Source organism: Sitodiplosis mosellana, unplaced genomic scaffold (genome assembly GCF_009176505.1).
Source record: "Sitodiplosis mosellana isolate CC-2019 unplaced genomic scaffold, AAFC_SMos_1.0 Smas_scaffold_3154, whole genome shotgun sequence".
NCBI lineage: Eukaryota > Metazoa > Arthropoda > Insecta > Diptera > Cecidomyiidae > Sitodiplosis > Sitodiplosis mosellana.
In genome coordinates, this window is record NW_022598396.1 from 3,789 (window position 1) to 14,158 (window position 10,370).

General features: G+C 35.3%; 3 protein-coding genes across 3 annotated transcripts; all 3 read left to right on the forward strand.

Moving 5' to 3' along the window:
* Positions 1-747: 747 nt before the first annotated feature.
* Positions 748-1,506, forward strand: LOC129571706 (larval cuticle protein 65Ag1-like). Its single transcript, XM_055451519.1, has 2 exons — positions 748-938; positions 1,127-1,506. Exons 1-2 carry the CDS (start codon positions 802-804, stop codon positions 1,341-1,343), a joined length of 354 nt encoding a protein of 117 aa, XP_055307494.1. The 5' UTR covers positions 748-801; the 3' UTR covers positions 1,344-1,506.
* Positions 1,507-3,997: 2,491 nt separating this feature from the next.
* LOC129571704 (endocuticle structural glycoprotein SgAbd-5-like) lies at positions 3,998-4,619 on the forward strand. The gene is made up of 2 exons (XM_055451517.1): positions 3,998-4,161; positions 4,421-4,619. The coding sequence occupies exons 1-2, from the start codon at positions 3,998-4,000 to the stop codon at positions 4,617-4,619; spliced, it is 363 nt and encodes a 120-aa protein (XP_055307492.1).
* Positions 4,620-5,295: 676 nt separating this feature from the next.
* LOC129571705 (larval cuticle protein 65Ag1-like) lies at positions 5,296-5,893 on the forward strand. Its single transcript, XM_055451518.1, has 2 exons — positions 5,296-5,475; positions 5,657-5,893. Exons 1-2 carry the CDS (start codon positions 5,342-5,344, stop codon positions 5,871-5,873), a joined length of 351 nt encoding a protein of 116 aa, XP_055307493.1. The 5' UTR covers positions 5,296-5,341; the 3' UTR covers positions 5,874-5,893.
* Positions 5,894-10,370: the final 4,477 nt, after the last annotated feature.

Below are 10,370 nucleotides of genomic sequence, written 5' to 3' on the forward strand. Positions count from 1 at the left end.
ACAAAAATTGAAAAACGCTTGGGAGTTTGACGAAAGTGAATCGTTAAAAATAAGGTTGAACCAATTATATCGATTTACAATCGAATATCAATGTGTGTGGAATGTCGAAATATTTTTTTTATGGCCGAATAACATTTGGTCGTTTGCAATTTACATACGTGCGACATCGTGCGATTGTTTCGAATACTTGAAATTGAAGCACGCAGTCAAACATTGGTGCTATTTGTTGTTGTCATTTTGCAGACCATGTGTGGTTGAGCCGGCTGTTATTAAGCAATTCACCACGTGAACTCGCGTCATAATATTTAATGGTTTATAATTTGGTAAAATATATTCGAATGGTCTACATTTGTAGAAGTCGACTTTGAACAAGAAATTGATCAAGCGGACGGGGCGTTGATGTTATAATGAAATCAACGGCAAAAGAGAATGTTTTCACTTTCAAGCGCTTAATTTGTCATCGTTGGTTTTGGGTTTTTTTTTTCTTCGTTGTCTCGACTTGTAGTCATCAAGTGAAGATGTTGTCTGACCTTCACACTAGCACAAATGCATCGACACCTTCATCGGATTGCATACATGATGACATGATGTGTTTCTTTGTACTACAAATCCTGGCTAATGTATGTGTTGAATTTCACTCAAGTGAAGCATATATGACGAGAGTGCGAACGAAAAAAAAAACTTGAGGGGTGAGTAGCTCACCATAGTATGAATTTAGTATAAAAAGATTGTAATCAGCTGGTTTAGTTATCAGAAAAATTTGAGTTTCATTCGTGGATTGATCAAAGTAAAACCGACAAAATGAAATTCATTATCGTATTCGCTGCCCTCATCGCTGTCTCAGCCGCTGCTCTTCTCCCAGGCGCCTCACAAGAATCTTTGGCCACCATTGTCAGCCAACAAGCCGATATCGACCCACAAGGAAACTACCAATATGAGTGAGTTTAATTCCATTTTCTTTTCTCAATTGCATATAGTGATTTCAGTGTTTTGACTCACCTTACTCGTGCATAATATAATTTAAGTTATGGATTTATCGAGAAAAGGGAAATCAAACTGTTTCCAAGTGTTCTTTTTTTCAAACAATTTCTGAATGTTCTTTCTCTTCGATCATTTCTTTCCTTAGCTCAAAGACTTCAAACGGAATCTCAGCCCAAGAACAAGGACAATTGAAACCAAACCCAGCCCCAAAATCAGCTGAAGATCCAACTGCCTTCATCGCTGTTCAAGGTCAATTCTCGTACACCGGCCCAGACGGTCAACAATACACCGTCCGTTATGTTGCTGATGAAAACGGTTTCCAACCACAAGCCGCTCACTTGCCAGTCGCCCCAGTTGCTTAAATTAGTTTCACACGAACAGAGGCACACGAAAAGCCTAAAGATTTTGGCTTAACAATAAGAATATGCTGATAAACGTTGACGATGCTTTGCTTCGATGATTTTATGTTAGGCTTATATTTATTTTGAAATCCCGAAATCTGAAACACTCTTGTTGTAGTATTGCCGCTCATGAAACACCATCTTCAGTCTGAAATAAATCGGCTAAAATAATAAGCAAAATATAATTAGATTAATTGAAACAAACATGATTTTTCATTCACTTGAAATGTATAGAATTGCAATTGTGCAGGTAAAAACATATGATGGAACTTATTATTGTAAGGTAAGTTTTTTTTTTGGTAAGCTATTGATTCAGATTCACAAATTCTTAATACTTTACATGTTTAAATTCATAATTAGTATGTAGCAAAGATATTAAATTGGGGAAAAATTAGATGAAGCTCAAACTTTGCTCAAAAAAGCCGAAAAGTCGTACAAGAAATTGAAATGAAAGGCACAACAAAAAGGTCTTTTTGAAAGTGAAGAGAAAAGCATTTTCGAGTATCATTTCACTGTCAAATTGAACAATTCGCTAACCATTCGAATATTTCGTTGAAAAACAAAAAACGGAACTATTATCTCTTTTTCATTGTTAAATTTTGAGACCTTCTGTGAGTACGGGAGATAGAGAGCGAGAGAGAGAGAGAGAGAGAGAGAGAGAGAGAGAGAATACACATTACGATAAAGCTCGATTGCATACCCTAACCTTGTGAACATTGAAATTACTCCTATTGAAATATTCACAAGAAATGCAAAGAAGTTTGTGGTTTTGTTGTTTGCTGCGTATATTTTTGTGTTTATCTGTGCTTAAATCAAGCGGCTTGACATTGGTCTAGCTTTATCGCGATGATAAAGAAGAAGCAAAGAAAAACGGAAAAAGAGATAAAATATTTCACTATGAAACTAGTTTGATTCACAAAATTATCATTTTCTTATGCATAAATAGCACCCGCCAACTGTGGCATCATAAAAAAAAATTCCATAGGATATGCTATTGGCATAATCACATGATTGAAGAATTTGTTTTTTTCTTGGTTTAGAATCAACAGTTTTTATTTTGCATAGATTTCGTCAACAATGTGGTTGAATTTGCGAATTCTTGATTGGATCAGCAAATTTTGTTTTTTGGATTATTTGCATTTTAAAACGCACTTTTTTTGCTCTTACATAATTTGGCAGAAAAAAAAACTTATCGTTTAGATATTCAATTTAATATTGATATAGATACAGACACTAATGTCAGGGTTTCGTTTTATGCAACTCGATTACTCAAAGTATTCGCCACATGTTGTGTTCTTACGTTAATATTTACTCAATTTCCACAAATATATTTGCAAATTTTTTTCAACAGTGATTCCTAATTGGCTGTCCATTCGATTACGTGCTCTCTCTCTCTTTCTCTCTCCCTCTCTCTCAGTCTTTAATGCAATTTCGTTCGTACTGTCAATACTCAAATTTACTGGGGAAATATTTTTTTTTTCATTTGATCAATCAATGAATAGTGAATTTGATGAATATTACAATTACGGCCATTTACGATAGGTCACCAGCATTTGGATGGATTTGAAACACATATTCTGACGCAATATTCGATAACAGTCGGACCCTGATTCAAATGCTTAATTTATTCACGCAAAATAGTATGTTTGATTTTTTTTTTTCATCGATATTCAACGAAATCAAAACCCATAAAATGAATTTGATTTTATTCCATTTTAGTCGCCAACGCTTTTGGGTGCGACTTAACGATCTTCCGATCGATCGATCGAATCGTATGTCAATCGATAAGATATCAAAGAGGTCATGCTTCTTATTTGGTGTGTCCGTACCAAAGTGATGATGAGTCCGTAGAACATTAGCTTCTTGGTGTCTCACCACCGGCGCATAGATGATGAACAATTTATTTTTGGCGTTTTGCACCGTTGCCCATTTCCATCCATTCGCATTTGTATTCGATGGGTATTGTGATTATGTTTTGCAGTTTCGATTGAAAAACCAGTTTCAGTCGCACTATTTGACTATTTGAAGGAAAACGAAATTTTTGTGAAAACCGCAAAGCAAAATTTTTGACCTTTTTCGGCCGGTGTAAATGCCAAACAGCCGTCTGAACGGCAAATGTCAACTATGTTTTTTATTCGTTATTGCTCAGAATAAAATGTTATTTTAATAAACTACATATTGATTGATTGTCTTCTCTCCATCTCCCTCACACACAAATTCCATATTTTCACGGGCTCTTCTTTATCGCCAATTTCTTGGTGTTTCCTATTCGAATTTATGCTGAATAAAAAATATATGCAAGTTTTGGTTTGAGAGCGTCACGATTGATGTCTTGATTTTTGAATCTTTCAGAACATTCGCTTGGACAATAGATTTTCTCGTAATTTCTTTGTCTGTTTTCCAATGACTTTGAAATTTTTATGGCAAATTTATGTTTATGATGTTTTTCTGCATTTACACAAAAAAAACTGAGTTCAACGTTCTCCGCGGATTTTTTTATTTTGTCTTAAGATCATACCATTTTCTTGTATAAATAGAGAAATTCTCGAAGAGAATAGCATCACTTGTGTTCTCAAAGTTTACAGAGAAAGAATTCAAATTAAAATTTAAACAAAATGAAGACCATCATCGTATTCGTCGCTTGCTTCGCCCTCGCTGTTGCTGTAACATTGCCAGTTCAATTACCAGTACAATACAGATCAGACAACATTCAACAACCCAATCCACAAATCATTCAGTATCAAAACGATAACAATGGCATTGGACCATATAACTTTGGGTAAGTAGTTTTTTTTTACTGAAACAGAAAGAAATAAACCTAATATAAATTCTCTGATAATAAAAAAAAATTATTTGTTTGCAATTGGACGCCGGTTATGATTACTTAAACTGGAGATTTTGATTTTATTCCGGAATAGCAAAGCATTTTGTAACTAATTCACTTCAAAGAAAAGTTATAGATAAATTCAAATGAAATTTCATGTTAGAAATGAAACTGCGGGAAAGACAAATAATTTTTATACGTCATTTCATTACAGCTTTGAGACATCTGATGGGGAAAAGCGCGAGGAGCACGCACAAGTTGTGGTTGAAAATGATGGGCCAACACAAGTGGTCAGCGGTTCATACTCTTATGTGGGAGATAATGGCCAAACCTACACTGTCAACTATACAGCAGACAAATTCGGCTATCATCCACAGGCTGCCCATATTCCACAATCAATTGGACGATTCTAAACGCACATTTTTTCAACAGAAGCTCAGACAAACCTGTGAAATGGTTCTTGATTATAAAATATAATAAAATGAATGACATTTCAGGAAAAAGAAAAAAAATGCTTTTGAACCACATTTATCAGAACACGCATCAACTGTTCGTTATTTTATATGCATAAATCAACTGTCTCTTAGTTTAATTTAACCACAAGAAAGAAGATTTATCCTTTATGTTAGCCGTTGTTTAACGATTCATCATTATTTGTTCACGACATTTCAAATTTTGGCCAATGCGTTTTCTGTTTTTAAAACTGATTCTGTTCCACAGATGAATCATAGAATAAAAGTTCAGGCAAAGAAACTACAGATATATCAATTGAAGGTGTCGGCTCAATAGATCTCGATATCAATGGCACGCAACATGTAATTTTACATATACAATGAAATGGATCTAGCGTAGTACGCTCAATAAGCGCGACAAACCACACGCATACTAATAACGAACGATTTGGATTAACGCTCATAACTATTGAAGAAAAAAAAGTAAAAGGCCAAATGGTTTTTAATGAATGAAGATGATGATGATGATGAAGATGGTGGTACACTACACACGTACGCCGTCAACTGATGTGATTCGCTACAAATTTTTCCGTATACAAAGCGAATGACAATCTTCCATCGACATCACATTTCAACTAGCTGTTCAACAAGCAACAAGTCAAACCTCAAAAAAAAAAATCAAAATGAAATTCGTTATCGTATTCGCTGCTTTCTTCGCCGTTGCTCTGGCCGCTCCACAAAGCAACCCAGCTGACGCTCAAGCCACCATTGTGAGCCAACAAGCCGACATCGACCCACAAGGAAACTATCAAAATGCGTAAGTTTAAATCCATTTTCTTTTCTGATATGAATTACATATCGTAAACCATCTCATTCGTGCACGATATCATTTCAATTGTGTTTTTATCGAGAAAAGTGAAATCAAACTGTTTCCAAGTGTTTTCTTTTCCAAAACCATTTCTAAAATGCTCTTTTCCTCCGATAATTTCTTTCCTTAGAGTACAGACTTCAAACGGAATCTCAGCCCAAGAACAAGGACAATTGAAACCAAACCCAGCCCCAAAATCAGCTGAAGATCCAACTGCCTTCATCGCTGTCCAAGGTCAATTCTCATACACCGGCCCAGACGGTCAACAATACACCGTCCGTTATGTCGCTGATGAAAACGGTTTCCAACCAGAAGCCGCTCATTTGCCAGTTGCCCCAGTTGCTTAAGCATGTCTACGATCAGTGATAGGAAAGACACCAAATACAAATAACATCACATGTTGACTAGTCTTGAACATTAGATAATAAAGAAAAAAGTCTAAAAAAAAAAAAATAAAAACATGTTCTTTCATTCGGTTCAAAACGGGTTCTTTTACAGCGATCAGTGCAATCAGATTACGGACAAAATTGTCGAAGAAATCTATGGGTGAATTCGAGAGTGGTGTATGATTCACAGACTTTGTATTGGAATAAGTAGAGTACTTTTTCAAGCAGTGAGCAAATCTTGATATGATTTGTTGATTTCAACAGATAAACAATAACTGTCTTTTATAACGTGTGTATATTGACCGCTCATAGTGTATTGTGTAAATTCGAAATTTTGTATTTGAATTTGGCGCTCTTCTAATGAAACCAGTGGCATTTTTATCAACCACCTGGGTGGGAAGAATGTTCTCGTCAGTATGGATTTCAATTTGAAAAATCGAAAGAAGAAGAAGCAGAAAAAGAAGAAATATTTCTTATGCTATAGCAGAAGTTTCAAAAGTCATTATTATCAATTGAAGATGATAGTGTACCAATACATACTATATTTGCATGACGTGAACTGGTGTGACTCGCTATAATATTTTTCGCATTTAAAGCGATCTTCAACTCGAATCTACCCCGTGTTACATATATGAAACGCTTTTTGACAGGTAACGAACGAGTGATAATATCATTATGCTATAGCATGTTTATGATTCCTAAAGGATGCTTCTATCCAATGATACTGTTGGATCTAAAGTTGATAGAATTGTTTTCAAGTTACAGCACTTCAAACTTTTAATTTGTTGAAAAGAGTGAGTTTTTTCGACATTTTTTTTAATTTCCACTTTTTTTCGTCGATTTTGCACTGAAAATCACAAAATTAAAGGCAAATTTCGGGAATACTAGAGGACAATTAAAAAAAACTGAGTATGCAGATCTTATTTTCCCATTTGGAATAACATATTTTGACAATATTTTGAAAATCGGTGACAAAAAATAATTGTGGGTCGATTCGAGTTAATTCGACATCACATTTCAACTGGCTCTTGAGCAAGTAGCAAGTGCAATCTCAAAATTAAATTCGTTATCTTATTCGCTGCCCTCTTCGCCGTCGCTTTGGCTGCTCCACAAATCAACGAAGGCGACAACGGACAATTCATTCAATTTCGATTCATTCGACCGGAGCTTTCCGTGATACGAAGCTTCCGGACTAATTCAACATTCGAATTTATCCACTTTTCTCACGTACGATGGGACAGTTTCAATACGGATATATTGAGAAAAGTGAAACGAATTATATACTCTTTTTATTTCTTATCGTTCGGTGATATCAAAAATATTTAATATTTAAAATAATTCCACCACATATGGGCTAATCAGCTTTTTATTTTCGCATTCTTTGTCACATTTAGAGTACAGGCCACAAACGGAATTGATTTCCAAGAAAAAGAACAATTGAAACCAAACCCAGATGCTACTTTTCAAGGTTCATACAGCTACATCGGCAATGATGGTCAAACTCATCAATTATGCTGCTGATGATACCGGTTTCCAAACACAAGGCGCTAACTTGCCAGTTGCTCAAATCAATCTAAAACATCGATGATTTAATTTGAACACCAGACATTTTAATACAAATAACAAGGTCGCTTTCTTCGTATACAAATACATGGGAAAGATTTGACGTAAGACACCAAGACGCCTCTAGGCGTGGAATGCTCGAAGCTATCATCGTACACATATTGAACACGAACATTGTCGTTTACACAATCGCACTCACACAAATGAACGCATTGATAGCGCTCGCTCAGTATATGTACGATGACTGTTTTGAGTGTCCCTCGCCTAGAGGGTTGCGTGTTGTTTTTTTTTTTCGTTAATTAAGCGATCTTGCAAATAACGTCCCGTATAGATTTGTCAGAGCACTTAGTTAATAAATTGAAAAAATTCACAGAAAAAACACACACTCTTTTTATTGTCACCACAAAAATCCTTTTTACAGCAACACTTTTGGATTATCTCTAGTGTATGTCGTCGAACAAAAAATGAACAAGTGATTGAAAGAGGAAGTGAAAATTGGGAAAAAACAATCATGAAAAGCCGATAGAACAAACTGTGTCCATCAGTGAAAGATCCGAAAAAAGAGATGAATATTCAAATCTTGGAAGTGAAAAAAAAGTCAAACATGACCAACCTTTCGATTTCTTCTTCGTAGTCGGATCAGTTGAAAATTATGCAAAGCGGGACCTTATTTAATATAATAAAGTTGAAGAACCTTTAAAAAAACAACGAAATATTTGTTTGGATTACATAATATATTCTGCTTTCGACTCGAGAATACTGATCATTTGATGTGAGACCATTTTTCTAATGAGTTTGGACGTTGAAGAATTCCAAAACACTATCAGTGACCTAGAAGTGGCTTGTACAAGCTTTGGCATGACCATTAGTAGCTCAAAGACACAAGTTATGCATGTTAGTAAGAGTCGAAAGACGATTAATTGCGTTTTGAATGGTAGTGTGCTTGAACAAGTGTCAGAGTTTAAATATCTGGGATGTGTTTTCTCCGAAGATGAAAAATTCAACAAAGAATTTGAACATCGTAGAGTGAATGGTAATAAGGTAGTTGCACAACTTAGATCGCATGTGTTTAATAAGCGTGAATTGAGTGAAGAGACAAAGTTGATGATTCACCGGTCAATCTTCAGACCAACTGTCTTGTATGGAAGTGAGAGCTGGGTCGATTCGAATAACTTAATTCATGATCATCTCAAGTGTCTGATATGAAAGTGTTGCGTATGATTTCTGGAGTGTCGCGTAGAGACCAGTGGGAGAATAGAATAAGAAATGAGAGAATTCGCGAGGATTTGAATGTTGTTTTGATTGATGAGGCTGCAAGAAAGTCGAGATTGAGATGGTTTGGTCATGTACAGCGTATGAATGAGTCCCGTTTACCTAAGTTAATTTTGGAATAACATTGGAATCCAATTGGATAATAAAAAAGAAAAAAAAGACGTGTATTGCTCGATGTTAGTCCTATGCTCATCTCCGAATCATCATTGTACTATTTTATTCATTGAAAACCTCCTGTATTTCATTCAATCTCTGATAGAAGATTGCAGCTTTCATCAACTCTTCGAATGTGTGTCTGATTCCAAAATTCCATTGGGTAAAATGGTGTTGTTGATAATAAAAATGGGAATTTGGGATGTGGCTTTTAGACCACTTTGTGGAAGATAACATCTCGTGGACCTCTATCATTTTCGTGAAAAAATACGAAATTCCCATTCTTCATAGTATATTTCTATTGAAGCGACGATTCATGTTACGTGTTTTGGAAACAAATATCATGCTACGCTTCAGTTCAAACACTTCTGTGTTCCTATTTCAATTTTCAGCAATACAACTTTTTTTTCTGATTTGGTATACAAAAGCCGTTCGTAGATATGTCTTCATCGTTCAAACATTTTATAACAAAGTATTAGTAACGCCGCTACTTCCCCGTGTGGAGAACAAATGACTGACTGACTGTAACCAAAATCAACTAATAAGCGACTTTTGTTAACTGAGCAGATGATTTGTATGCAATTTGATCGACTATGATTAAGTTATAGCCAATCGCTTAATTTGGGACGTATTTGACTGCAGTCAACCTTTGATTGCAGTAACACAACACATGCAACGGTTTTCTATTGCTGTGATCATTGTTTTTGTACTGAATAATCACTTTTAGCCAGTCGACTATGTCCAAAAATAATCGGTTGGTTGCTCAGTCAAAATATTTTCACACGGGCTACCATGATATAAGCTACCTTATCATTATTGTCACAGCTGATACATTTGGTTTTGAACTACAAGAAGGTTTAACATTCGCTAATGTCTATAATCTAAAACCGTTGGTGAAATGCACATTGAATGGTCCAAATTTTGTTGTCAGCCACACAATCAGTTGATAGCATTTCCTCTTGTGCAAGTTATTGTATTTACGTTAAGAATAGAGCAGCACTGCCTTGTTTAATTATCAAATTTTTTTCCAGAGATGAATTATAAAACTTCAGAGAAGAAAACCAGAATTATCCATCTAAATCAATTGAACTACATCGTGAGCTTCATAAATCTCAATGTCAATGAAACGCTCCCAATGATCTTGACTACTGGCGCCAGTGCAAGAAAGCGTGCGTGATAAGCAGAATTAATATTTATAAGTAGGAACACACATTTACCACATAAAGAGCGAATCGCGCATTATTTCTATTCGCAACAATAACGGACGATTTGCATAAATACAAGGCCGTAGTCAGCTTCCAAAGTCTGAGGGCGCTCAATGAAAAAATATGGGTGATTGCAAAAAATAGTTTAGAAGAATGAAAGAAGCAAATATATAGAGTTTTTTACCTTAAAGCTGATTTTTTGAAATATTTCTGAAAACAATTGGACGAAAATAAATAGTACAATTCAGGATATTTTGAGAATATC